The sequence below is a fragment of the Phyllostomus discolor genome, chromosome 10, assembly GCF_004126475.2.
Source record: "Phyllostomus discolor isolate MPI-MPIP mPhyDis1 chromosome 10, mPhyDis1.pri.v3, whole genome shotgun sequence".
Classification (NCBI taxonomy): Eukaryota; Metazoa; Chordata; class Mammalia; order Chiroptera; family Phyllostomidae; genus Phyllostomus; species Phyllostomus discolor.
The window spans coordinates 15,708,277-15,735,445 of record NC_040912.2 but is presented as its reverse complement, the minus strand read 5'-3'; the positions used below and the strand labels follow the sequence as shown (position 1 = coordinate 15,735,445).

The 27,169-nt window shown below is 45.0% G+C and overlaps 1 protein-coding gene across 2 annotated transcripts in view; it reads left to right on the top strand.

Annotated features, from left to right (window-relative positions):
- DNAH11 (dynein axonemal heavy chain 11) overlaps positions 1 to 27,169 on the top strand; it is a 256,071-nt gene that overhangs the window by 103,694 nt on the left and 125,208 nt on the right. For both annotated transcript variants that reach the window (XM_036010519.1, XM_036010518.1), the window contains exons 38-45: positions 1,739 to 1,933; positions 3,204 to 3,281; positions 5,395 to 5,527; positions 8,046 to 8,173; positions 9,172 to 9,320; positions 17,677 to 17,827; positions 20,655 to 20,786; positions 25,637 to 25,810. In XM_036010519.1, coding sequence (XP_035866412.1) covers positions 1,739 to 1,933; positions 3,204 to 3,281; positions 5,395 to 5,527; positions 8,046 to 8,173; positions 9,172 to 9,320; positions 17,677 to 17,827; positions 20,655 to 20,786; positions 25,637 to 25,810 — 1,140 coding nt within the window. The remainder of the gene's footprint in view (positions 1 to 1,738; positions 1,934 to 3,203; positions 3,282 to 5,394; positions 5,528 to 8,045; positions 8,174 to 9,171; positions 9,321 to 17,676; positions 17,828 to 20,654; positions 20,787 to 25,636; positions 25,811 to 27,169) is intronic.

Sequence of the window (27,169 nt, the reverse complement as noted above, 5' to 3'; positions counted from 1 at the left end):
TACACTGGCTTCATACAAATCATGGTATGTCCTGGACAGTGGGTCATGCATAGCACGACCTGTAAACACATAGCATCTATTATTAATGGAGGATATTTCGAGCCCTGGCATTTCTTATATTATAAAAGATCACAAGTATTATTGAGTCAAAGGATCGAGTGTAGGAAAGAAAATGTAATTTCATAAGTGCTTTTGAAATGTCAGCTACTAACAATACTTTGGCAGTCATAATCAAATAGTTCAATGATTGCTGTTTGATTTCCTCTAAGGAACATTTAGAAAATTTGATTAATTCTCGAGTATTAATCCTGAAAAAGTCACCAAAGACATAATCTAATGGAGGAAAGTATGCCCATGTCATAGGATGTAAGAGGGACACGAAGCACAGAATAGGAAGGTTGATGGCCTGACCCCCGTGCCCTGCCCCATTGCTTACTCAGAGCTGCGTGGTAGGGAATTGTCCCTCCACGCAGGAAACAATAGCAGCTGCGTGTCTATTCTTCTGCATTAAATAAGCAGTGAGAGTAAAGGATATACAACACTAGGTATGCATAGTGCCTATGTATGCATGCTCTACGGCTTGAGAAGTTGAAAAGAGATAGATCTATCCACTGAGTGTCCTTGGATGTGAAAGGGTATATATTATGTGATTTTCTATATTCACTTTTTTTATCCCTGCCTGAGGACACTTTTTCATTTCTCTAAGAGAGAGAGAGAAAGAGGGAGAGAGAGAAACATTGACATGAGACAGAAACATCAACTTGGTTGCTTTCTCGTACGTGCACTGATTGGGGATGGATCCCAAAACCTGGGTCTGTGCCCCGACCGGGAATCAAACCTGTGACCTTTTGCTCTATGGGACAATCCACCACCCGAGCCAGGGCTCTGCATTCTCTTTTTCAATCTCTCTCTTCCTCTCAGTCACAGTTGATGATGCGGTCAGGATTTCCTTGCATTTATTTTCTCTCCTGCGGTGTTGTTCTTGTTGTTGAAATGCTTACCTCTTTCCATATGAGCCATCCACATGTTCAAGTTAGTGCTTTGAGCATCTAAAGCCCTTTTTGGTTTTCAGCCAATATAAAACAAAGACCCCAGCTGAAAATGATTGAGTTTATTCTTCTGAGATTCTCGGAGAACTTTGAACGAAATGATCCGGTGGTCTTGGTTAATTTATGTGCTGGCATGTGAGGATTAAAGAGAGAAGGGCCCAGACCCTTTCTCAAGATGAGAGCAGATCATTGGCAGCGAGGGATCGGCATCGCCTTGATGGCTTTACTCCTCCGAGTCTGTCCACGGCGCTGGCAGAGCCTTCCCATGTTCTGAGAGCATTTAACCCCCCTGCAGGTGCAATGCCATCTTGACAGAGACTTGACTTGGTCAGTCAGTACTGACTGACCCTCGTGCTTTAGATGTGAGAAATAAAACATCTTTAGCTGTTCAGGTCTTTCTTAGACATTGTATTGGCTTTTTAAAAATATAATTGTTTCCTTTTTTGGAAAAGATTTTATTTATTTATTTTTAGAGAGAGAAAGAGAGGGAGAGAAACATAGTGTGTGGTTGCCTCTTGTGTGCTCCCTAATGGGGACCTGGTCTGCAACCCAGGCATGTGCCCTGACTGGGAATTGAACTGACGACCCTGTAGTTCACAGGCCAGTCAGTACTCAATCTACTAAACCATACCAGCCAGGGGTGTATTGGCATTTTTAAAAAATAAAGTGTGTTCTGTTCCCTTTTCTAGGTACTCATGAGAGCATTAAGGGACTTCAATATGCCTAAAATAGTGACTGAGGACATCCCTGTGTTTTTGGGCCTGGTGGGTGACCTATTCCCAGCGCTGGACGTGCCCCGAAGGAGGGCACCACACTTGGAGCAGATGGCCAGGCAGTCCGCCCTGGAGCTCCGCTTGCAGTCCGAGGAGAGCTTCATCCTCAAGGTAGAGGGGCCATTTACATGTCACGGCAGCCCATGGGATGTGCAGTGACATTATTGTAGTTAAGGGACACTGAACAAGACTTCAACTTACACTCACCTTAATATGATCTTAACATATACTTTGCAGGGGTCTCCAACCTTTTGGCATCTCTGGCCATAGTGAAAGAAGAAGAGTTGTCTTGGGCCACACATTAAATACATTGCAACACATAATCGCACACAAAAAAAATCTCATAATGTTTTAAGTGAATTTATGATTTTGTGTCAGGCCACACTCATTGCCTTCTTGGGCTGCCTGTGGCCCATGGGCCATGGGTTGGACACCCCAGAAGTATTCTAATCTGACAGTCTTTACTAAAGCAAATAGAGTCTATGAGAAGGTAAACACACAAATATGATTAAGTCATGGTTTTAAATGTAAGCATACTTTTTTCAGTTCCTGTGTTTCATTTTTTTAATTTGCATTGTTTAAAATTTGTATTGTGTTCTATTACAGTGGTCCCATTTCCTCTCCTTTGAGCTTAGTTTTTATTAGTTTATTAAACTCACTGGTGACATGCACCCAAAATTAACTTAATTAATTTTGTTCTTTTCTCTCCAGTTTAGAAAAAATTAGAAGTAAAATTACTAATGCATGTTTTCATGGGGAGAAGTGTCTGCATGTATGACGTCATCTGACTTATTAAAGGCTTGTGCCCGTGGGTGCTCCGTTTGGGCGTAGTGAAGGCACGGATGTTAAAATACTCACAGAGCGTGTGTTTTAGATATTTTAGAGGATGTCAGTCATTCCTCAGATGTAGATAGCGGTTGGCCATATACTGGGGTTACCCAGCACTTCATGACGCCACTGACCGTTAGCAGCCCCCGCCATGGACCCAGCTCTGCTGTCTTCCCTTCTGTCTGTGGCAGCGACTCACCAAGTAATAGGCAGTTGTCATCCTCATGCCTGTGTCCCGTGTGGGCAGGTCCCAGAGAAACTGCGCTTTGTCCTTGCCATCCGCTCTAAGGCTCCTCGGAGACAGGGTGGGCAGAAGTAGGCTTACAGGGTTTTGGATGGGAAGTAGTACAATAATTAATGAAAATCGATACAGGCATAAACTCTGCGTTTTGCATGCTCATGACTGGAAACCTGCCTTTGCCCCTCCCTGTATAACGTCAGTGAGGGCCGGCGTGAGTTGTCAGGAAAGAACTGGGCAAAACGGGTGGTGTTTTATGTCTTATTAAGTGCAAACTCATTCAAGGAAAGCAGTGACTGGCTGTCTGGTCTGCAGGTCGTCCAGCTCGAGGAACTGCTGGCCGTGCGGCACTCTGTCTTCGTGGTTGGAAACGCAGGCACCGGGAAGAGCCAGGTATAGTAAACTGCCAGTTGGCTTTCAGCCTGCGAAGGGAGAGGTTTTGTGGGGAGGGGGGCTATTTTCAACTCTATTTCAGAGTTCCCATCAGTGAAGTCCACCGTGATTTTGAGTTAGAATCTGAGATTCCACTGTCGTTCTTTGGTCAACTGACACAGTTTCCCTGTATCATGGGGGCTGGGAGAGAGTAACAAACAGAACATTACATTTAAACCAGGAAAGGAAGCTGAGGTGGAGATTGGGTTTTCCACATGGGCTATGTAGCATCCTATTCACTCATTTAGGTGTATGCCGTCCTATTGTGTGCACCTTTCAATAATGTCACTCTGCCTGAATTCTTTTATCCACAGTTAACCATTGAGAGACTCTAGAATAAGATGCCTGGCTTACAGGGTTCAACCAGCCCTTCCTTCATTTATCAAAACTATACTTCTTTATCTGTTCCACGTTATTCCAGGTTCTCCTCATATCATTGAGAAAACCCAAACATTTTCCTTCAATACTCTCTCAGAATATAGGCTTCCAGAGTTTTGCTGATAGGGCCAAAGCAAAACTTGAAAGACAAGGAGGCAGCACAAACCCCATTTTTGAGCTACCTATCATGCGCACTACGAAGAACCTATTAGGTGCATTACATGTGATTTACTCTGCGCAGTGATGACATGCCACGGACATTACTATCCCCATTTGTAGTTCACTGCTTGATTTTGCCTGGTCTTACTGGCAACCCTGGTAACATACTTACTTTTTGGCTGGCAGACAGCGTATGCAGAAATGCATGCATTTTGGTTCAGGGTGCTTGGGTGTAAACATATTAGTAGCCAACAACTAAAACTAGTGAGCGTGGGCATAGGAGACTTCAGAGCGAGGGTGTATGCAGAACTTACCGGCACGCAGGGGTGAACACAGACGGGAGCGATTGTGAAGGGGGCCCTGGGTGAGGATCTTTCTAGTGAAAATGTGATAACTGAAATAGTAACATTTAGTTGATGAAAGAATGATAACTAAAAGACCCATAATTATTTGGTTAGAGTAAGTTGCAGATGAGGGCTCTGGGTTAGGGAAGGGAAATTAAATTCTATCATTTTCAGTAGACTTGCGGTGTCTAAAAATGGCAGCTTACTATTCCTAAGGCATTCCGTTGCTTTCGTCTAGTCTTCACTGACGCTGCCCTGGTCAGCCTTTGCGTAAGCTGATGTGACCAGAGCACCAAACCTCGGGGCCTCGCCATTTAACACCTTATGCTTCCAAAGTATTTGGCAGTTGTTCATCCATCCTGCAAACCCCTGTGTGACAATCAGGGTGTATCCAGGTTAAGATGTCAATTAGACAAACCTTTATTAAGCACCTATTTCTGTGAATCCTTATCCTCAAGACTTCTTTTCCTCAGGATCTAGGTCAGGGTTTCTCAGCCTCAGCACTGCTGACATTCTGGACCAGTTAACTCTTTGTCGTAGGGCCACGCTGTGTATTGCAGCATGTTCAGCAGCATCCCTGGCCCTCAACCACAAGATACCCAGTAGCACGCCCTCCTCCCTCAAGTTTAGACAATCTGCTGTTGAGAGCTACTGCTCCAGGTCCCTAGACCTCAATGCATGTCCAAACCAGTATCATAGGCATTGCCTTGGACCTTAGTAGAAATGCAGCTCATTGGTCCCGCCCCAGACCTACTGAATCAGAAACTCCATGAGTGGGTCCAGCAGTCTGTATTTTAACACCCCTCAGAGCCTAAGCGATGCTGATGCAAGCTAAATTTTGAGCACAATCTAATACAGGCAGAGCGGATTTTAATAGCGTGAACAGGAATGCTTGCTTACATACGGTCCTTCGCTTTGCACATGCGGTTAAAAATCTCAGACATCAGAGTGACTTTCCTGTAGTCTACATTGTTCAGAGAATCCAGTGAATTGGCCCTAAGGGATTGCAGGATTAAGCTGTTCAAGATGGTGATGAAAATGTTCACATGTAACTTTTTCTTATTCTCAATCTTAATACACAAGGAACATCTAGGAACGTGTAGTGAATAAGGAAAATCCTTCAAAATCTTTTGCTTTCTATTTGACTTCTATTAATATGAATTTCCTTCTTTCTTTGTCCTTCTTCCCTTCAGATTTTGAGAACACTGAACCGAACATATGTTAACATGAAACAAAAACCCATTTGGAATGACTTAAACCCTAAAGCTGTGACGACAGATGAACTCTTTGGTTTCATACATCATGCTACCCGAGAATGGAAAGATGGCAAGTAGTATTTTTTCCCCTTTTGAAGTGCTAAAAATTTCTCATCTTTATCCAGAAAAACCATTTCTCAGTTCAAGCCAATTGTAGTCACAGTTGTAGATTTACTGTTTATGTGGCGGCATTACTGGAGATACAGCAACTCAGAGCAGCATTTATAACCTATAAATTCAAGCTGGATTTGAATAAGTGGTCAATTTGCATTCAGCAGGTTTGTACTCTGAGCTGTGTATTTTATCCCACACCCGTGATGTCAGGGCTCCGTGTACACCAGGAATGAAGGCAACTCGAATGCCTCAGGGAGCATTTATAAAGTGCCTGGTACAGGACCCTGGCGGGCTTCGGGCAGGCAGTCTTTTAGGTCCCAGAGACAAAAGTCAATGGGACATGTTTCTTGCCTTGAAAATAATTGCAGACAAGCAGACCCTTTGTTAAAATCTGTTGTTATGACTTCTCATTTCATTAAACGCACTGTCCTCTGTGTCATCCTTGCGTCCGCTTCCCCTCTCACACCTGACCTTCAACTTTACAGCAAGTCATAATGTCTTTAATATACATATACAATGGTCCCTCACCTATCTCGGGAGTTACATTCCAGAGACCCCTGAGATAGGTGAAAATCTGCGAAGTAGTGGAGTTATATTTATTTTATTATTTATATATATTTCAAGGCTTTATAAACCCTTCCCACATGCCTATAAAACTTTTCCACACTCTTATAAACACTTCATATGCTCTTAAACATTTTCTACACTCTTAAACCTACATAATTTTAACAACATATAAAATTCTATATGGGTACTCACCAGTGAAGTATACAGTCGTCCCTCACTATATCACAGTTCATGTATTGCGATTTAAGGGACCCAAGATACAGTGAAGCCGCAATACGTGAACCACAATATAGCGAGGGACGACAGTATTTAGGTACTTCTCTGCAGCTACCGCACTAGTCCATCGGGTCTCCCTGCAGTTCATTGTCCATCCAGCAGACAGAGGGCGCTCTTCAAAATGTTCATTCTCTGCTTGCCACTTCCAGGGCGGTTCCATCATCCTTCCATTCAACCTTGACCCAGGGCCCACAGGGTTCTTATGTGCTTAGATCCTTCTTCCCCATGTCTGACCTCATTCCCTGCACTCTGCCCTTCACCTACTGTGAATTATCCATAAACTCTGGATTCCTTGTTCTTCCTGGAACAATGCAAGGATCTTTCCATCACGGGACCTTTGCTCTCGAAGTTCCCACCCTCTGCAACTCTAAAAGGATTTGCACAGCCTCCTCCCTTATGTTATGAAAGGATCCCATCAAATGTCACATCAGAGAAGACTTCCTTGCTGATCCTGTGTTTAGAAGCCTACCTCATCATTCTTAATTTGTGGGACAATCAAATTTTGCTCATAGCTTTTAATCTTTTTTTGAAAGGACCATGGCAGGAAGGGAATAATATCCATTTATACTGAAAATCTGTGGAAGCTTTCGAGTGATGCTGGCTTTTTTTGAATTACGGTGGCGAGTTCTACTACCTACCATCACTTATGTTTGCACAAAACACTTCACAGAGGAAACAAAACATTCCACGTACATGAATTAAACCATTTTTCTCACCATAGTATTATATACTTGAATTTTGAAAAGTCAGCAGCTATTAAATACACCATGTAATACCCTATGCTTAGATAGGTAGTAACAGCTAAAAGGACTATGAATTTAAAATGTTTTTGTCTCTACATCTTGTCAAGTAACGATAACTTAATATAATGCCAGTGACCAAATTTCTCAAGGAATTGTAGAGCACACCTGAATACCAGAGCTGGAGAATTATGCCCCTTGTTATAGAAAAATGGAGAAGGTAAAATAAACTGATGCTTGGCCTGAAATAGATACTGAACGTATGCGCATGAGAAAGGATAATGCCTGGTGTAATGCCTGGACAATGTGGTGCACGTTCTGAGTGTCATGTGGGTTGCCTTTTATAAATTCCCACAACTGCTCCCTGAGGAAGTTACTGTCACCTTTGTCTGACATCTGGGGAAGTTCAGCCAGCCAAGTTCACCAGCCTCCTCGTGAATGTGAAACTCGCCCTTGGTCTGGAGCCCAGCAGTGGCTCGAAACACATTGCCTGCCAGAGAGAGGCAACACATTCACAGCAAGTTTATTTACTTAGTGAAAAAGCAGGATTGAGCCCTGGCTGGTGTAGCTCAGTGGATTGAGCTCGGACTGGGAACCAAAGTGTCCCAGGTTCGATTCCCAGCCAGGACACATGCCTGGGTTGCAGGCCATAACCCCCAGCAATTGCACATTGATGTCTCTCTCTCTCTCTCTCTCTCTCTCTCTCTCTCTCTCCCTCTCTCCCTCCCTTCCCTCTCTAAAAATAAATAAATAAAATATTTTATAAAAAAAAAGCAGGATTGAGGGTAGGGGTGGGTGGGGAGGGGGAAAGTGGTGGTGGGGAAATGGAGACTACTGTACTTGAACAACAATTCAAAACAAAACAAAAAACTGTTTACTCTTCATTTATAGGTCTCTTCTCATCCATTCTGCGAGAACAAGCAAATCTTCCGCATGACGGACCAAAATGGATCGTCCTGGATGGAGATGTTGACCCCTTGTGGATCGAATCACTGAACACTGTCATGGATGACAACAAGGTGACTCCGCTCCACAGATGAACCTTAAGCTCACACCCGGAGTGTATTACGTGTGTTGCTCACTTGTTGACTGTAGTACTGGTTCCCAGGCATCAGCCTGATGTTCTTTATGTAGTTACTGCTTTGATGAGTGGCCCTTTTCCGCTAATTCTCTCCATTTCACTGTTAAAGGGTTTACATGAATACATTTTTCTTGCCTGTTTTAAATTTGACCATCTTTAAAAAGAGATATGTATTCAAGAAATTTAGGTCATACACATTTTACCATTTCTGAGAGCTAGGCATAAATCATATGTTTCATCTTTGATGAAGGGCGGCATGCTCGAATAATGATGGACAAGTTCAACATTAAGTGGTTCCCGTGGCTACCGATTCAGTATAAACGCATTCCTAAGCATTTTGCCGTGGTTCATCCAGCATTCCCAGTAAAATCAATGTGAATGGCCAGGTCTCTGAGGCACCGTTTAAGCCACACCAGGCCTATCATTAGAGGTCAGGAAAAAGAATTCAGTAATCATCATTCCTATGGAATAGAATCAGTTACCCCCTTAAATTCACAGTAATTACTGCTTTTTGCGCTAAGACATTGTTTATCATAAAATATAGGTCTGAGATCTTTATGCTCGCATGAGTTTCTATAGCAAAATGGGTAATTGTGGTATTTCAGATCCTAAAGAAAGTTTATTTTTGCGGTATTCAGGCCTTTTCATGTAATCATCTACCAGAACAAATGTCTTATATTTAGTAATAATTACCACAGTTATTTAAAGGTTGGCATCGATAAATCCCTGTTGGTGGATTTGTTCCTCAAGGGTCAGTGAGCGCCCCTCCGGATGAATGGGGGTCTTTATTCGGTCTGTGCCGACTGCTGACTCGGGACGGTGGGCTCACAGCCCTGGCACTGCCATGGGGGGAAGTGCTTTCATCATTAGCGGGGATTGGCGGTGCTGCTCCGCCCCAGAGTGACCGGGCCTCTTCTGTGCTGTGCTCCGGTCCAGGTGCTGACCTTGGCCAGCAATGAGCGCATAGCCCTCACGCCCTCCATGAGGTTGCTCTTCGAGATCCATCACTTAGGGACGGCCACCCCGGCCACTGTGTCCAGAGCTGGTGTCCTCTATGTGAACCCACAAGATTTGGGCTGGAATCCGTGAGTACCACTTTCTGTAAAATTGTGGTGAAATGTACTTAATCTAAAATCTGCCACTTTAATCATTTTTCAGTGTGCAGTTCAGTGGCATGGAGGACATTCACATTGTTATGCAACCATCTCCAGAATGTTTTTCATCTCCCCGAACTGAAGCCCTATGTCCATTAAACAGTGACCCCCTAGTACCCCCTGTCCTAGTCCCTGTCTATTCAAACGCTCTAGGCACCTCTTACAGACAGAATCGTACGTTAATTGTCCTTTTGTGATGGGCTCATTTCTCTTAGCGTGTCTTCAGAGTCCATCTGTGTTAGAGCATGTGCCAGAATTGCCTTCCTTTTTAAGGCTAAATGATATTCCATTGTCTGTTTCCAATATAGACCCCATTTTGTTTATTTATTAATTCATCAACAGATGCTTGAGTTGCTTCTGTCTTTTGCCTGTTGCAACTAATGCTTCTAGGAACAGGGCACACAGATATTTCTTTGAGTCCCTACTTTGAGTTATTCTGGGGAGAGATACACATGTGGAACTAATAGATCATATGGTAGTTTTATCTTTTTCTGCTATTTTTATTGTTGTTTAGTTACAGCGGTCCCGCCTTTCCCCCTGCTGCTCTCCTGTGCCCCGTTTCCCACCCCCTCACTCCCACAGTCAGTCCCCCCACATTGTCCGGGCCCGTGAGTCCTGTATTCGTGTTCCTCGACTTGCCCCTTCCCCCACCTTCCCCCCACTGTCCCTCTTCCTGCTCCCCTCTGGTCACTGTCAGTTTCTTCTTTATTCCCATGTCTCTGGTTCTGTGTTGCTCAGTATGATTTGTTTGCTTTGTATGATAGTTCTTCTAAAATTTAAAAATAGAGCTACCCGAACTGGTTCTATTTTTAAATTGTAGAAGAACTATCACGCTGCTTCCCACAGCGGCTGCATCGTTTTGCCCTCCCACCGGCAGTGCACGAGCGCTCCCGCCTCTACGTTTCCTCACCAGGCTTGGCATTTCCTCTGCTGTTTCACGGTAGCCGTCCTGATGGGTGTGAAACGTTACCTCGCTCCAGTTTCCATTTGTGTTTTCATCGTGATTAGTTATGTTGAGCATCTTTTCATGTACTTGTTGGCCACTTACATGTTTTCTTTGGAGAAATGCCTATTTCAGTCCTTTGCCTGTTTTTTAAGTCCATTTGTTTGGCTTTGCTGTTGTGAACATTTCTTTTTATCTTAGTTTTTAGAAGAGCTAAAAATTTATATGATTTGAAGATTGCTGATACGTTAGCAATCACATTTAAAGCTGACTAATTAGGCTAATTTAAAGAGAATTAAATTAGCATCTGAAGGCCTCTGTCTTGTTTTAGTTGGACGTTACCTGGTTCACACCACATTGCTGTTAAGAAATCAGTATTTGTTGAAGAGGTGAATGAATCACAATAGCTCTTATGGAGTGCTTAGATATGAACACACCAGTTAGTGAGCATGTGTGTGTGCATATGATGTGCACATGTGAACAGCTGGTGATGCTTTGACTTAGAATAAGTTTATTGTGCCTGCTTGCTTACTCTCCCCATGCTCACGGTTCCCATAATTCCTCCTGGAGGTCACTCGTCACTTCCTGTAGCACTTCCACTGCGAGCTGCGGAAATGCTGCGGAAATGCCCGAGCTCTGCGCACGGACAGGTGCTGTGGCTGGTGTGCTTCCTGAGTCAGATCCTCCTGTGCCCTCCCCCGTGCTCTGTGCCCCAGAGGCTGTCCTGTGAGGGCCACTGCAGTGCACTCCTTGCCCTGCGGCTCCCAGTTGCTTGGGCCAGTGCGGAGCCCTGGCAGGAAGTGAGAGGCAGAAAAGAGACGAATGAGGTCAGGCTATTTATCCCCCTGGCTCCCTCCCTGCGGGGTCCCATCAGGATGACTGTGTCCCTCAATGGCAGGTCATGGCTCCTCTCAGATCTTTTCCTAAGATTCTTTCCTTCCAGCTGGTGTCCTTCATTCTCTCGTCCTTGCAGGGATAGGTGCAGCAAGCCTTGCTCAGTTACTCCCCCATGGCATGGCACCCTCCTCCCGATGTCCCACTACATACCCACACCTGTCTGTAGTCCTCCTGCCCTGCGGATCCCCCCTCACTCTCCTGATTGGAGGAGGACACCTGTTTGAGCCCAGCACCTGCTGAGGCACTTCTCCAGGCTGCTTTTTCCGTGTGCTGGTTTGCTCACTATGGAGTCTCCTCCCTTAACTCGGCAGCAAAGGAGAGCCGCGTTCAGGCTTGTGTGTTGAACAAAGCTTTATTGAGTTGGGCTCGGGGAGGGAGTGATTTTTGCAGGTCTAAAAGGAGGAGTTCTCGGGCGTCCACCTACTGTGCCCAGCTAGTGCTCTGATGACCCCTTAGGATACTTCTGTTGGGTGGGGGCTAGCTGAAGGAGACTCTCTGGTATGCTGGACTCCCCCACACACACAGCAAGAACAATCTTTGCACCCCATTTCCCTCAGAGGACCCCCAACCCTCACTAGGAGTGGGCTAATTTCAATAGTGAACCTCTCAGTTCCCCAGATCTCTGTAATTCAATCTCAATCACATCGTGTAGATGTGCTAGCAAAAGCTTCGTGAAGAAGGACTTTGTATCTAGGGAGTCGCAGAGACACCGAGTGGGTAAAGAGACACTGCGTTTGCCTTCCTGAGAGAGTCAAACAAGTCCGTCTTCACCATTGCACTTTATCTTTATGGTGGTTTTGTTTCATCTAAGATCTAAGGACAGGTTTGCATGTGTGTGTGTGTATGACCAAAGGCCCATCCATCCAGGTCATGGTCCAACGCAATGGGGATCTTCTCTAAAGGATATTTTTATATTTTCACCTCCTACTGCCACAAACCTTCAATGAGAACTACAAAAAATGGCTGTTTCTGGTTGAGGGGTGTCTTTGTCACTTCACATTTATCGCGTGCCTCACTACCTTACTTTAATGTCATAAATACCACTGACTCACGTGATCTTTAATTGCCTCCTGAGATCAACATAATGATTAACCCAGTTTCTAAACTAGTATCTTAGGTCCCGATTTTTAAATTTGAAAGTGTTAACAGTTACAGACGAGTGAAAAGGTAGTAGTACCCCCTCCGCCTGTACCACTGCGCCCTCTTTCCCTGCATTCATCAATTGCATCGATTTCAATGCGTTTAGTTTCTGTCCGGCCGGACACACTCTCTCTGACAGGCACAGGGACACACATATTTTCTACTGTTATTTGTTTTTGATGACTTATTTCACAGGAAGTCGGACACACTGAGACACTTCATCCCTAAGTACTTCAGCGTTTATCTCCTAAGAACTAAGATACTCTTCCACATGAACACAATATAATTAGCATGCCTAAGAAATTTATCCTCGAACCCTTATCTGATAAAGTCATTTTTTTCAAATTTTCCCATTTATTCTGTGAATTTCCTCCATAGCTTTTTAAAAAGTCAAGCATCAAAACAAGAGCCACAGATTGTATATATTTGTCTCTATTATCTTTTAAAGTCTAGAATAGACCCCCACCTCTTTGTTTTTTTAAATTGAATTTACTCGGGTGACACTGATTCACAGAACCAGACAGGTTTCAAGTGCACAACTCAACAAAACATCTGCACTCTGCATCGTGTGCCGTCTACCCAAGCAAAGTCTCTTTCGGTCCCATTCATCCCTCCTTTGCCCACCTTCCCCTCCCCCACCCCCCTGCCCTCGGGCGTCACCCCCTTGTTGTCTGAGCCTGTGGTTCACGTGTATATATTTTGTTTAATCCCTTCACCTTCTTTCATGCACCCCCCGCAAACTCCCTCCCCTCCGACAGCTGTGTGTCTGTTCCATTTTTCCGTGCCTCTGTTTCTGTTTTGTCAGTTCATTTTGTTCATCATGTTTCCACATCTCCCCACCTCTCTCTTTCATGCCATCTACAGTTTTGAAGAGAATAAGATAGATATTTCACAGAACCACCCACTGGTGGTTGCAAAGTGGTGATTTCCTAATTTAGCCGCTCTCTCTACACATATTGGGTGACATTTTCCTGTAAAGAACATTTTCTCTGACATTTTTTCTTCTTCCTTCCCTTTCTCTCTTTGTTCTTTTCTTTCCTTTTCCTTTCATTTTTGAGGAGTATCATTTTCTATTTATGGCTTCTTTCATTTAGGTCCAGTGGGTAATAATTCATTGCCTGCATTATTCTTCTGTATGCTCACATTGTCCCAAATTTTACCAGCAGGAACCTCTTCAAATCAGCCAGTTCGGTGTTCTTTTTTTTTTTTTTTCTTTCTTCTTGTTCTCCTAAGACTTTGAGTACTTTGCCTTCTGGGTAAAATAGATACTTCCTACTTATCTCAGACTTTCCTTACCTGAGGCCTGATTCAGCCATTTCTCCAAGGAAAAGGAGGAAACTGCTTCTTGGATAAGAAATACTATTTAGAATTTAATATAGGGACCCTAGGTGTGCTCACTGCCATTGGTATGTCATTGCTTCTGGGTCCTTTCAGTGAGCAGAATTAGAGAAAAAAAATTTTTTACCTCATATTATGAGAACTGTTAAGATATTGTAGATAGACATTATGAAATACTGTGTTCATTGTATCTCCTCAGGGTTCTGTTTAAGAACTAAAGATAGTGCCATTGTCATGTAAGCTTCTTAGAATATTCTGTTAAAATTTACTGAGCTATCATAAAAAATAAATTTACATCCACACTTTACAGATACAGAGCATATCAGGTCAGACAACAGCCTTGAAATCGCATCCACACGTGACCTGCTGTAGAAACCCAGTACTATTTTACTTAAGTCCTGAGTTCTGAGTCAGTTTCCTGGAAGAATCTTGGATAGTTCATGTGAGTCTGCTGAGATACTGAGAAGCAGAGAAAGGCACAGGAATTGGAAGAACATTTCTGAAAATTGGGATTAGCAAGAATTTTTTTTTCTAGTGGAAAGAAGTGAAATGCATAGCAAGAGAAAAAAAGCATGCAGGCGAAGAATTATTTAAATGCATTCATAATTATTTAAATTATTTTAGTAATTATTTATAGTGAACTTCACACTGAAAATGGGATCTACCAAACTATGTGTTACTTTGCTTGTAAACAATGACGGGAAAGTTGGAAATATCTGGAGAACTTAGTCTGATTCCAAAAGAGATTCTTGGAAAACAACTTCTGGGGGTCACGACTTTAGGTTTTTTTTTTCTCTATTACTATGGCTTAAAATCTCCTTTTGGCTTTGTCCCCCTAACGCTCTCGCCTGCACGGGATGAGCTTGCTGCCTTCCACCCCACAGGCCTGTCCTTTCGTGTCTGGACACTTCATATATTTGTAAACATAAGGATTCAGAAATAACCAACGTGCACTGCTGACCAGCAGTGTCCTTCTAACTTCTGACGTTTGTCCCAGCCTCTGTGAGTGATAAAGAACCTGATGCTGGCTGTGAGGGGAAAATTATAGGGCGCTCTGATAAGTTCCCGCTGTGTCCTATATGACAGATCTCAACCCCAGACTGTTGACTAGTAATTGAAAAAAAAAAAAACAGCTTTTCGAAGCCTGAAAACTTTGGCTACCTGGGTAGTTTCCAAACCACAGGGTTTTAGACTTCATGTGACGCACCTACAGCAGTTCTGGAGAAGGGAATAGCAACAGCGCTGATTGTATGGGACACGTTTGCAAATGCTGAAGAGACGGAGCTCCTGTTAGTGACCTGGAAACTGGCATTAAGGTGATGCCTTACGGCATCATAATGTAGCTGCTTCCTGAGGTGGCTCGTCATCTTCAGTTGTGTGTCCTGCGGTAGCAGTATATGTGTCACTTGGTCAGGTTCAAATCTATAGAATTTTTTCTAATGATAAGGAACTTTTTTATAAAGTTGGAAAGAATTACCAACAAGTACTGATCTGAATCCTCAATTTTTGCCATTGCTGAAGATAATAGTCTCTCTTTCTAAATTTTTAGTAGTCTTTTGTAGTGACCGTTTTGGTTCCAAACTATGAAAATTGAGTGGTAATTTGTACATGAAATTATCAACTTCATATTTAACAACGTAGGCTTTTCCACTCTGCATCGCGACTGTTCAAGGCCGGACAGGTTCGTGGGATTCATGTGGAAGAGTATTCACGGAGCTGCTGGGGTGTCTGACGTGGCTTTATCTGAGGGCGGGCAATCCACGCAGGCTGCAAGCCACGTGTCCCCCTGCATGTCTCTAATGTCAAGTGTGACACTGTCCCCTGTCCCCTAGTATGGTACCTAGTGAGGAGCCCCTTCCCCCTTAAATACTGGATACAAACAAAGCCGGCAGGGTGCCAACAGATAGGAGGCAACAGAGCTTCACAGTACACGTGTGGGCCCACTCAAGGCTGTGGGAACACTGCTTATCAGGCCCGTTCTCAAGGCTATAGGAAACTGCTTCTCTCAGTTGCCCAGACATCTGGGTGAGGGAGCCAGACTGCCTCTGTTTACCCTACACACTCCCTGGGCTCTCTGGTGTTGTTTGGCCCTGGTGGAGCTCATTTGGGGGCCTTTTTATTTTTTCCGGGCAGAGTCAGCTCTCAGCATGTCTCCTGATTTGGTTGAACTCACTTCCTTGCTGAGGAGGTAATTTGTACAGTAGCATCATCTGCTCACGGGCTCGGTAGGTTTTCTCTCCAAGACAGAAGAACTGCCAACGTGGGTCAGTGAAAGCAGCTCTTCCCTGCCCCCTGAGCACAAAGACCATCTTCCCTTCTGGGGCTGTGTTGAGGCGACAGCTCCCAGTTCTCTCCACATAGCCTTCTGCTCCCACAGCGACTGGATGGACTTTGCTGGGAGGGGGAGGGGGAGGGGGGATGTGCCGTACCCATCAGAGCAAGGGCTACCACTCTCATGCCCGGTGGCAACACTACCTTTCCGAGATGCACAGCGAGGTTGAGTCAAGGCCTGAACCCAGTGCTCCCAGTTCCACCAGCTCTGTGCTAATGAGTCACGTCTATTGAGAATTGCTCTATGTCAGACAGTGACCTAAGGACTCTACGTGAGAACTGCTTTAATTCTCAGAACAACCCTGAGAAGTCTCTATTATCATCATCTCCACTGACAGATAAGAAACATGAAGCAAGGAGAGGTTTAGTAACTTGCCCAAGCTTGGTAACAAAGCTGAAAAAATGGGGGAGCTGGGATACAGATCCAGAAAGTTTGACTTTGGAGTTCCCTCTCTCTGAGCAATCCCCATCTCAGCCCCCATCAACAGTAAGCTCTGGACACTAAGATTCCACTTCTGGCAGCTGGTGCAGTAGGATGAGTGGCTGAGGGGTGGGCGTGGCCTTCCAGCTTCTGGGCCCGGGAACTAACACCTGTTGTCCATTGTTCTCGGTGTCCAATGTCACCGAGATGTGCTGTCTGAATTTACCATCATGCATGGGACTTCAACTGAGAACCATTCCTCTTGGCCCTGAGCAAAGCTTTGACAGTTCATGTTTTATAAAGCCAACACTAGTGTAAAAGTAGTTGAATATTGAATAAAACCCTATTGTGACGCCTCATGAAAATCAAAGGAAGCCTTTTGAAAGCTCATCGTCTTGCCTTAATTTCTTCTGATACTGAAACTGTGAACTCTGACCCGCTGAAAGCAAGGCGTAGCTGTAATTGGTCTGGGCTTCTCTGCTGGCAGCCCAGTGTATTTATTATCACTGCTTCCCATTCAGTGAGGACTTTCTGAGCAGTTATTTCTCATGTAACATCACACAGTTTCTCCCCAGAGACTACTGGGGATGCTGCTAAGCAGTACTTCATCTCATTGATAAGTATGACTTTATTAATAAGTTAGAGATAGTGTATCAAAATTGATACCATTGTATAAGCTTCAGATTGATAGACCTGTCCCCACGAATGAGATGCCATTTCAGAGCCAGGTATTGGAAACGTATTATCGACTCTGAGGTCACAGTTACACCTGTCCAGTGGTAAAGGGGGACTTGGAAGTAGCCCCTATGGAATCTTCACCTTTTTATTTGTAACTGGTTTCTCATTGCTAAGTCATTGATGCCCAGGTTAATCAAGAAAAATCCCAAGCTGTTTTCATAAACGAGGTTCACCCTGTGGGGACAAACTGCACTTCCTTGCACATGCTCAGTAATGCTACTTTTAGTCTATTATCTCTGGCTTCTTCATGCTGTTAGGAATGTCTTCTCATTCTTTTCCTTAAGGTAAAAATTGCCACTAAAAGAAGTGTTTAAAGAGTCATTTGAAAACATTTGCAGCTTTAGAAATGGAATGAGCTCGCTGAACGCGTCCCTGAAGTGTTGATGACCAAGCCGTGTGGAGGGGGGACGCGTCTGAGTTGATGAAATTCTGCTTTTCAGAGTAGGGGTCAGGCAAAGCTTCTCCGTGTTCTTTTCCAGGTATGTGGCCAGCTGGATAGACAGGAGGCGGCATCAATCAGAAAAGGCCAACTTAACGATTCTGTTTGAGAAATACGTTCCTGCGTGCTTGGAGAAGCTGAGAACGAGCTTTAAAACCATCACTTCGATCCCAGAGAACAGCCTGGTGCAGGTGTGTCTTCCGAGACATCATGTGACCTGCCAGCCCTGAGGCGGCAGCAGGGCTGACCTCGGCAGTGAGGGGAAGATCTTGCTGGAGCTGAGGTTTCTCCAACCCTCACTCCTCAACCCCCATGTCCCCTGGTACTTTTTGCAAACCCCTGAGACACACCTGTCCTGTTCTCTTGTCATTCAGGTTTGTGATCTCCCTCACAAGACTGTGAACTAGAGGGCTGAAGCCACCTTTTATTCCTTTTTGTATTTCCAGAGACATGCACGGGTACTACTAGCATTTAGTAGATGCCAAATATGCCTTTATTGAGCCAAGTGTACCTCCCAAGCATATTTAAATAGAAGAAGAAGGGCAAAGTTGTAACAGCCTTCCTTATTTTTCTCTATCCTACATGATTGGCCCAGAGAAGGTGCTCGGTGTATTTTTTGAATACAAACACTCCTGTCACTAAAGACGATGACTTACAGAAAGTGTCTAGACTCAACCACGTAGGTGTCACTGCCCAGGGACCTCCCTTCCTCCCCTGCCTTCCTCTCCTCCCCCGCCCCAAACATTCCAGAAGCCCGGCCAGTCTACACGGACAGGTCCTAATATTCCCAGGTAGCATGAGTATTTTTTTAATCCTCATGAGACAGCTGGTGAGAGGGAAGGGTGTACATGAAATGCTGTCACAGAAGCAAATAAAGATAATTCACAGCACACAGGGATGAAGGCTATGACCCGAATCGTGGCGTGAGAAAGCCCCATCCCCAGCCTCGAGAAGCATAAAACTTCACCAAAGATTTATCATCGGAAACCTTCCTGTTTTTCCTACAGGAGCAAATTTGGTGTTAAAGTACTTTGTTACCATTAACTTACTATGTTACCGAATTTGTTTGAAGCTAATTTAGAAAAAGTCACAAGCATAATAAGAAGAGAAAGTTCAGGTTTTTTGGATAATTCACACACCAATTAAGTAAACGCTAGTCTTCAGCAGTAATTATCTGAGGTATAATTTATTTCTGAAAGCAGGTCTGAATTTATTCATAATGAATTAATTATGTGGTTAGCCTAATTAGACTTCCTCTGGTGTAATACTTGTAAAAAGCATGGTTGTGTTCTTTCTCAAGTTGACTTGTGTATTTGTGTGATTCTCTGTGGTGTGAATTTTTTTCATTCAAGAGTAGTGTGAAAATAGGTCAGTAGGAATTAATATGACTTCCTCCTTTTGTAGTATTCAGAAGTGGCATTTTCTCCTCAGCTTCTTTTTAGCTGTTTTACACAATAGTCTCTTTTCTGTGGTTACTTATAAGGACATGGATTTGAAACAAAAGTGGGCATAAAAGAAAATAGCTTAACAGCTACTTTAAGAAAGTAGTGTGTTATGTTTTCCAGTATGTCAAACTTCTTTGCTTAAAGTTCTGTGTACTTCAGGTATATTTTGTGTACTTAAAAAGGTGTATGAGCTCTTTTAGAATGTGCGCCACAGTGTGATTTCATTAATTGCTGACACAGCACTCAAAATGTGTCTTAAGTACTGTGTTTGGGAGAAAGTAGGAAAGAAACCTAAGTTATTAGAGTGTTCGAATCGATGGGTCACTCAGCATAGAGACCTTCCAGTCTCGTTGCTTTGGTTAGAACGGTTCCTTACACCAACGTGGCTTCGACCCAGAAGTAGCAAAGCCTCAGAGCTGTGCATTATTTTTCTTGATAACAAATTGGTGAGTTTTCTTCTATGAGAAAATGATTTGAAATTGGCAACCATGACACCATATACCGTACTAGAAGTCAGGAGAGGAGATGGGAAAATAAGCAGGTACTCACCTGTTAAACTTAAAATCCTCTCCAGACTGTGGCCAGGACCCGTGTGCCACCCCCCCACGGATTTGCCCTCTTCCGGGGCTGGGAGGGAAGGGCAGTCCTCACGGGCTTCGATAAAGCTTGCATTGCTGTGTATATGACAGCAATAAAAATCTGTTGCTGTCCCCCAAAGCTAGGGGAAGGGCGTCATGAGTTTTGAGGGTCGGTGACAATGTGAGTTCACGACAACTAATTGTGCCTTAGAGAACTAACCCAAAACCGTGGGTATCACTGGTTATCATTTCCCACGGGAAAGGCCTTGGCAGCCGCCAGGGCTCCCTCGCTACTGACCTGATACCCGGAATGGGAGGGGTAGGTTCCACACCAACAGAGGGGTGGGGTTTTCCTGGGGGGGGATGAAGAATGAGTTCCTGAAAAGCTAAATTTAGCCCGATGTCCAAAAAACAATGCCACCGGCTAAGGCCAACAGTCTGACTGTCTAAACTGATGGCCACAGGTGGGAAAAAGGGCTGCCCATGCACTGAGGGGAGGAGCGTTACCTAAATGTCCAACCAGAGGGAAATCATTAAATAGGCCTGTCCACCCGGAGAAGTGTCACTCATTCATTCCCAGTGATACTGTAGGACAACACGTACCGGTAAGAAAAGATTCTTCAGTTTGTACTCGCCGGGTAGAGTGTGGGTTACAGAGCACTGAATGTGGTCCGACTCCCTGTTTATAAAAAAGAGCATAGATAGACCCCACTTTTTTGCTCATCTGTTTGTTACAGTGACTAGTAATTGGACAGCTTCAGATTTTAAGTTTTTAATAGTCATTACTTAGAAGACCAGCTTGGTTGAAAGTGGCAATGGTTTTCCTCTGTTGACATAGAAACTTGAGGCAGTCTCTCCCAATGTAGCAAATCACGGAGTAGGGAAAAGCGATGTCCTCTCTTAAGGATAAAGTAAATTTGTGCGTGAGTCTTGAAAACATACTCCACTGTTGCAAAAACATTGCCCTAAATGAATGCGTACTTCTTGTTCTTTAGACTATTTGCGCTCTTCTGGAATGTCTGCTGACCCCGGAAAACGTGCCTTCCGACAGCCCAAAGGAGGTTTATGAAGTCTATTTCGTCTTTGCTTGTATCTGGGCCTTCGGAGGCGCCCTGCTGCAAGACCAGGTGTGTTTGGGAACAGTTTACAGCTCCAGTTGTATATGGGAGGGATGGTTGTACTCTGTGACCCCTATGTTTCTGTTCCATTACAGGAGTCTCTGGTACTTGCCCTGCTCTCTCCTAAGCCTGGGCACTGCCCAGGCAAACTCAGCCAGACTGACTATTCTGACCTTGGCCAACAATACTAGATCCATAGCCCTGCACCAGATGGCCCTCAGCTCGGGCTGTGGGTCCCACCGGCCTGGGGAGCAGTGCCGGCCGTGTGCCTGAGACCAAGCTCTTCTGCCCCGGCCCAAACGTGCCCTTCCTCTGTTCTTCCCTCTCCTTCCTTCTCCGAAGTGGCACTCCCATCCCCCGCAGCTGCTCCCGTCTGAAACCTGGGAGGCCTCACTCTTCCTCGTTCGCCAGATGCTCTCAGGGTCCATCACAAAACAGCTGTTGAGTCTGTCCCCTCTTTTCCACCCCTATAGCCCTAATTCAAGGGTGAAACATATTTAGATCGTCCTGGGCTGTCATGGTGTCCTAGCTTGGGCTGCTGTAACAAAATATCAAACAGAAATTTACCTTCTAGTAGTTCTGGAGGCTGGAATCCAAGGTTAAGGTGCCAGTGTGGTCGCGTTCTGGTGAGAACGCTCCTCCTGGCCTGTAGACAGCTGCTTTTCCCGTTTCCGCACATGGCAGAGAAAGAAAGATAAACCTTCTGGTGTCCCTTCTCGTTAAAGGCGCTACTCCCATCACAAGGGCCCTGCTCTTCTGACCTCATCTAAACCTGATCACCTCCCAACGGCCCTACCTCCCGATACTCTCACACTGGGGGTTAGGGCTGCAACATATGGATTTGCAGGGCGGGGCGGGGGGGGGGGGGAGTTGCCATTCCATCCACAGCTTATGCTAACCTTCAAATTGGCTTCTTGGTCTCTAGTTTCTCTTCTTGCTTCTCAGTCTCATACATGATTCCCAGGGAACAGTCAACCCCAGGCCATTTCCTTTCCACTGGTCTTCCCTTTGGCTTAAAGTGAAGCTGTCTTTCCTGCACAGCGTTTCTAGCTCACCCCACGTGTGGCTTCTGATTTCTTTTGGGCAAACACTTGAGACAAGAACTTTCACAAGTGTACACACACAACCACACACACATACACGCACCCCTGAGACTAGCCAAAGTGCACAGTGGGAGTTTTTCAGTATTAGACATTTGTGCATCTAATCTCCACCATGCACCTCTCTCTGTAGATTTTCTTGTGTAATTTTCACAATACTTCCTCAAGCTATCCACATTTTGCAGGTAAAGTACAGCTCAGAGAGGTGAAGTGATGTGACCAAGGTTACACTGATGGGAAATGATGGTGTCAGGACTCCGACTCAGGCATGCCTCCAAATGCCACCCCTCCCAGGGTCCCTCAGGCTCGTCGTGGTCATAGTGTTTCAGCAGGTGCCCCTAAAGCTCTGCACTAAAACTAGATGGCACACATCTTGCAGGCTTCCCCAGGTGTCTCCAGATGTACACAGGGAATTTAAGTTGGAAGGCATCACAGCCACAAGTACTTGCCAGAGGTGGTAAAATACATGGCTGCCCTGACCTGTGGCCCACACCAGCTTCCTGTCGCTAGGTTACCAGAAATCGTGTCTGTAAATAAACATGATGTTCGCTTGGCCTCCTAGGTCTTATTTCGACCCTTCTCAGAAGCCACATTTTCTTCTGGAATCTCCAAGTGCTTTCTGAAGAATAACAGCCCTTAGCTTTGAGTGAGAGTCAGGGATGGGTGTTGGGTGACTTCACATGGTTTTTCTCAAAAGCACAGTTTACAGCAGCTGTGGGTTTCTTCTTTGTGGAGACCACTCGTAGAATTCCCCTCTACCCAACCACCCATGGGCTTCTTCCCCCAGTGTTCTCCACAAGGTTTTTCCTTTCCCAGGACTCAAAAACCAGGGAAATCATATGAGTGGGATGTTGGCTGCTGAGGTTTTGCCCTCCTGGCCTTCTGCCTCCCCTTCCTCCCAGATCATCCTCTTCATCTTTCCAATTTCCAAACACGGCCACCTTCAGGCTAAAAGCTAGGCATCAGAGTCGGCACCTTTCTGTCCAGGCGCTTTCTCCCTAATTAATAGTTGTCATCATTGTCGTCGTCATCATCATCATCATCTTTAAATTTTTAAAAGGGGTCCAACTATGAAGCATTCAAAATAGAGGCTACGAGGTTGGAAATATGAATGAAACAGACCCAGAAACATTCTTTGGATAGCCGTATATTAGCTCAACACATCTGAGTGCCTACTCCCTGCAAGGAGCGTGCTTAGGGCTTTTCATAAGCTATCTCATTCACACTTAAAAGACAAACCTCTGCTATAGTACAACTATCCTCTTTCTTCCTTTACGAAAAGGACTGAAACTTTGATGAGTTAGCCAGCTTGAGGACACAGAGCTAACTGATATCTTAGCCGGGTTCAAACTGCAGTAGACCGACTCAGGAGCTGTGTTCTCCCCCCAGGCCGTTGCAGACCCCTCCAAAACAGGTGTGACGTCACCTGTCCTGGGGCTCCCATGAACTGCCATTATCACTCCTCCCTGGCTGCTGCAGTCACCTCGTCACTGGTCTTTCTGCCGCTGTGCTTGCCCTATAATCCATGATCTCCTCAGCAGCCACAGTGATTCTTTTGATATAAGTTGAATTTTTTTATATGCTCTAGAATTAAAAACACTCTAATGGATTTCTATTATCTTCCCCCCTTTTAAAAAATTTTCAATTACAGTTTACTTTCACTATTATTTTGTATTGGTTTCAAGTGAACAGAGCAGTGGTTAGGCCGTCACGTGCTTTACAAAGTGTTCCGCTCCCCCGGATATTTCCAGGACCCCTTGGCATCATACAATTATCCCAATATTATTGATTCTACTGTACTCCCTATGCTGTACTTCACATCCGGTAACTATTTTGTAACTGCCAATTTGGATTTCTATGGCTTTCAAGATGAAGTTAAAGATTCTAATACCATGTGCAAGACCCCTGGACCTGGCCCTGCCTCTCTCTCCCCACCTCTTCCTCTGGTGCTCCCTCCCCTCCCACCCCACCAGCTGCATTGGTCTGGAGCACCACCAGTTGCACATGAGGTCTTTGTGCACGCCGACCTCTTCCTACGAACGGGAACAGTCTTCTCCCTGACCTGCGCGTGCTCTCAAACACAGCTGCTCTCCCTTACAGCAAACTTCACTCTCAAGATGCCTAGTTTATCTGTGTCTGTATTGACTGGCTCCATTTCTGCTACCCCCAGGTTTCTTCGTGTCTCCCCCTCCATCTTCCCCATGAGCTTGGCCAGGGCAGAAACCTCCTTAGCTGTCTTTCCCACTATAGAATAAATGCATTGTCATTGAGTGAATCAATGCATTAAAGATTGGTCACCAAAATTCCCTTGCTGATCTAGAGGTTAGGTGAAGTAAATTTGGCAGAAATTCTGTGTATTCTGCCTAAAAGAAAGGTGCCAGATAAATAATCCCATCTGAACTAACTCCATTTAAGACCAGCCTTGGTGGGATGACAAGGTGTCCCCTGCCACCAGTCTGAAGAGGACTGAAAGGAGCCTGAACCTGCTCCCCAGTGAGCGGCAGAGGCAGGAGTGTGAGCTTGTTTGGAGGGTGAGCAAGCTCCTCCTGCTAAGACTGCCCGCCCCTCTCAGGCCTGGCCGCACTCTCCCATCCTCCAGCCGTCCATCTGTCTCTCCCTGTGTATGTCATCAGCCCAGGTCGTCGTCCAGGACATAAGTAAAAGCAGATCCAAGAATTTCCCTGAGAAAATGGGAGTTGAATACAACGGTCATACGCAGTGTTCGTGTTTTAGAGTTCACAAAAACTCGCTCCGCCAGGCCCTCCTGGGCAATCAGACGTCCCCAGGCCAGGCCCTCCCGCGGGTGGGAGGGAGTGTGAGCGGCCAGTGCACGGTTGCCATCTCCCCTCTTCCGCTTTCCGAACTCTAGTCTTGGCCCGTGCCTACCGCCGTGCACAAGCAAGGTCCTTGGAGCAGGGGCAACCTGTTTGCTGCCACCGTGTCCCCTCTGGAGGGTGGGAGCTTGCCGCCGGGGGGGGGGGGGGGGGCGGTGGTTGCAGCCAGGCCCCTCGGTCAGTCGGTTGGTCGTGCCCCGACGGAAAACCAACTTCAGGCCTTTCTTCAACATCCATCTCCCAGGCAGCTGTTCCCAGTTTTAGAATCTCAAAGGCCAACAAGGGTCCAATAATGATTTGAAAGGACGAAATAGGATAGCTGATTTCTTACTTTGAAAAATAAGGGCATTTATTAAAAATGATCATTTATTAGCTCCATAATTTTGTAAAGGAAAGGATATTTTAACACAAAAATTCCAAGAATGCTATAAATGCAAATAAAAGATGGTATATTAACTCAAATAATGTTACCAATTTTATAAAGTATTTCTTTGTTCTTAAATTTCTCCTCTACCTCAGTTGATTTGAATACTTTATTACCTCTTTAAAGAAATCAACACCGAAGTTTGATAACCACGGTCTTGCAATAGGGAGCGTGGTAATTGGTATAGTAGCTCCTTGTTCAGTAGAAGAACCCAGAGGTAATTTAAGGTTCACCTAACCTTACCTGGCTTTTTAAGCTAATAAATATTCCAGAGAATTTATACCCAATGGATATGTGGCAATTATAGGTATCTACCTTTCTGATAGTATCACTCCTTGTAATTTGAAGTTATTTCTTTTCCTTGGCTCAGTTGGTTCATTCCCATCTGTAACTGTGACTCTGTGCACTGCAAACACTCTGTTCAGCAGGACATGGAGGGGTTTTGCACGTGTTCAGTGTGGCCTTTAAGTCTGCAACAAGGATCTGTCTCGCTCCCCTTAGCTTGCTGGTTGCCAAGCAGAGTTCAGCCGGTGGTGGCATAAGGAGATGAAAGCAGTCAAGATTCCGTCTCAGGGAACAGTCTTCGATTATTATCTGGACCATACTACCAAGAAGTTTCTGCCTTGGACTGATAAGATCCCCAAATTCACGATGGATCCGGATCTGCCCCTGCAGGTAGGTGCGTGGAGCGTAGTCACTCACAGCCACACGTTGCTGCTTCGAGCCCCTTTTGTTCTCTAGCAGCCTTTCCCCTGCCTGGCGGGGAAAGTATCGTTGAGACGGTCGGCACATACATGTTTCCTGAGAGGGAAGACTGTCAGCTGAAGGGACAGTTAGCGAAGTGGCCATTGTGTTGCTGCAGCCTCTTTTAAAAATTTCAACTTATTTCCGTGCTAACCACTTTCTTTATATTTTCCTAGAAACTTTGTGAGTTTCACTAAAAGTTGGAGGCATATTTCTATAGTTCAGTGGATTCTTGCTTCTGTGCTTATTTCTGTACTTATTTAGCATGATGAAATCCTTATTTCCTTGTACTAAAATTCTTAGCACTTTGATATATAATTTCTTTCCTTTAACCACCCCCACTGAGTCATAAAATGAATATGCTTAATCTCCTCAGCTCGTGTTTCACATTCACACAGCAGCAGACAAATCTAAATGGAACTTCCTCTTTTTTATTATTTCTCTTCATAGATTGCTCTTCCACATTTCTCCTATGTCGAGTTACTTTTTATTCGAATTTGAATTCTACCTCAATCTATTTTCCTTCTTTTAAAAAAACCCTTACCCGAGGATATGTTTATTGAGTTTAGACAGAGGGAAAAGGGAGGGAGGGGAGGGAGGGGAGAGGAGAGGAGGGGAGGGGAGGGGAGGAGAGGGGAGGGGGGTAGGAGGGGGAGGGGGGTAGGAGGGAGGAGGGGAGGAGAGAGAAACACTAATGGATTGCCTCCTGTATGCGCCCCGACCAGAGATGGAACCCACAACCTTTTGTTGCACAGGATGCTCCAACCAACCGAGCCACCTGCCCAGGGCTATTTTCCTTTTTATTATATTTCTTTCTCAGAATTATGTCATTCTGATTTATTTTGCAGCTCATTATTTCAAGTAGTACTGTATGAATAGGATATGGGTGACTTTTATGGCATTCATTAGGAGGCAGCTACTGTCAAAGGAGAAACCCAATGTGCAAGTTTCCTGGAGCTGCGGTCACAATGCGCCCCAAACCGGGTGGCTTAAACAACAGAAACTTCAGACTCAAGGAGTCGGCAGCCCGTCGCTTCGGAGGGCTGTGAGGGAGAACCTGTCTCAGGCCAGGCTCCTGGCTCCTGGGGTTTGTCCCCCTGTCTGTGGCAGCATCCCCCCCAGTGGTCACATGTCACTTTCTCTGTGTTTGTGTCCCCATACTCAAAATCCCCTTTTTATAAGAACACTGAGTCCTATTGGATTAGGGGCTTAACTTTATTTGTATTAGTTTTCTGTCGCTGCCATAACAAAATACCCCCGACAGGGTGGCTTATGCATCAGAAATCATAT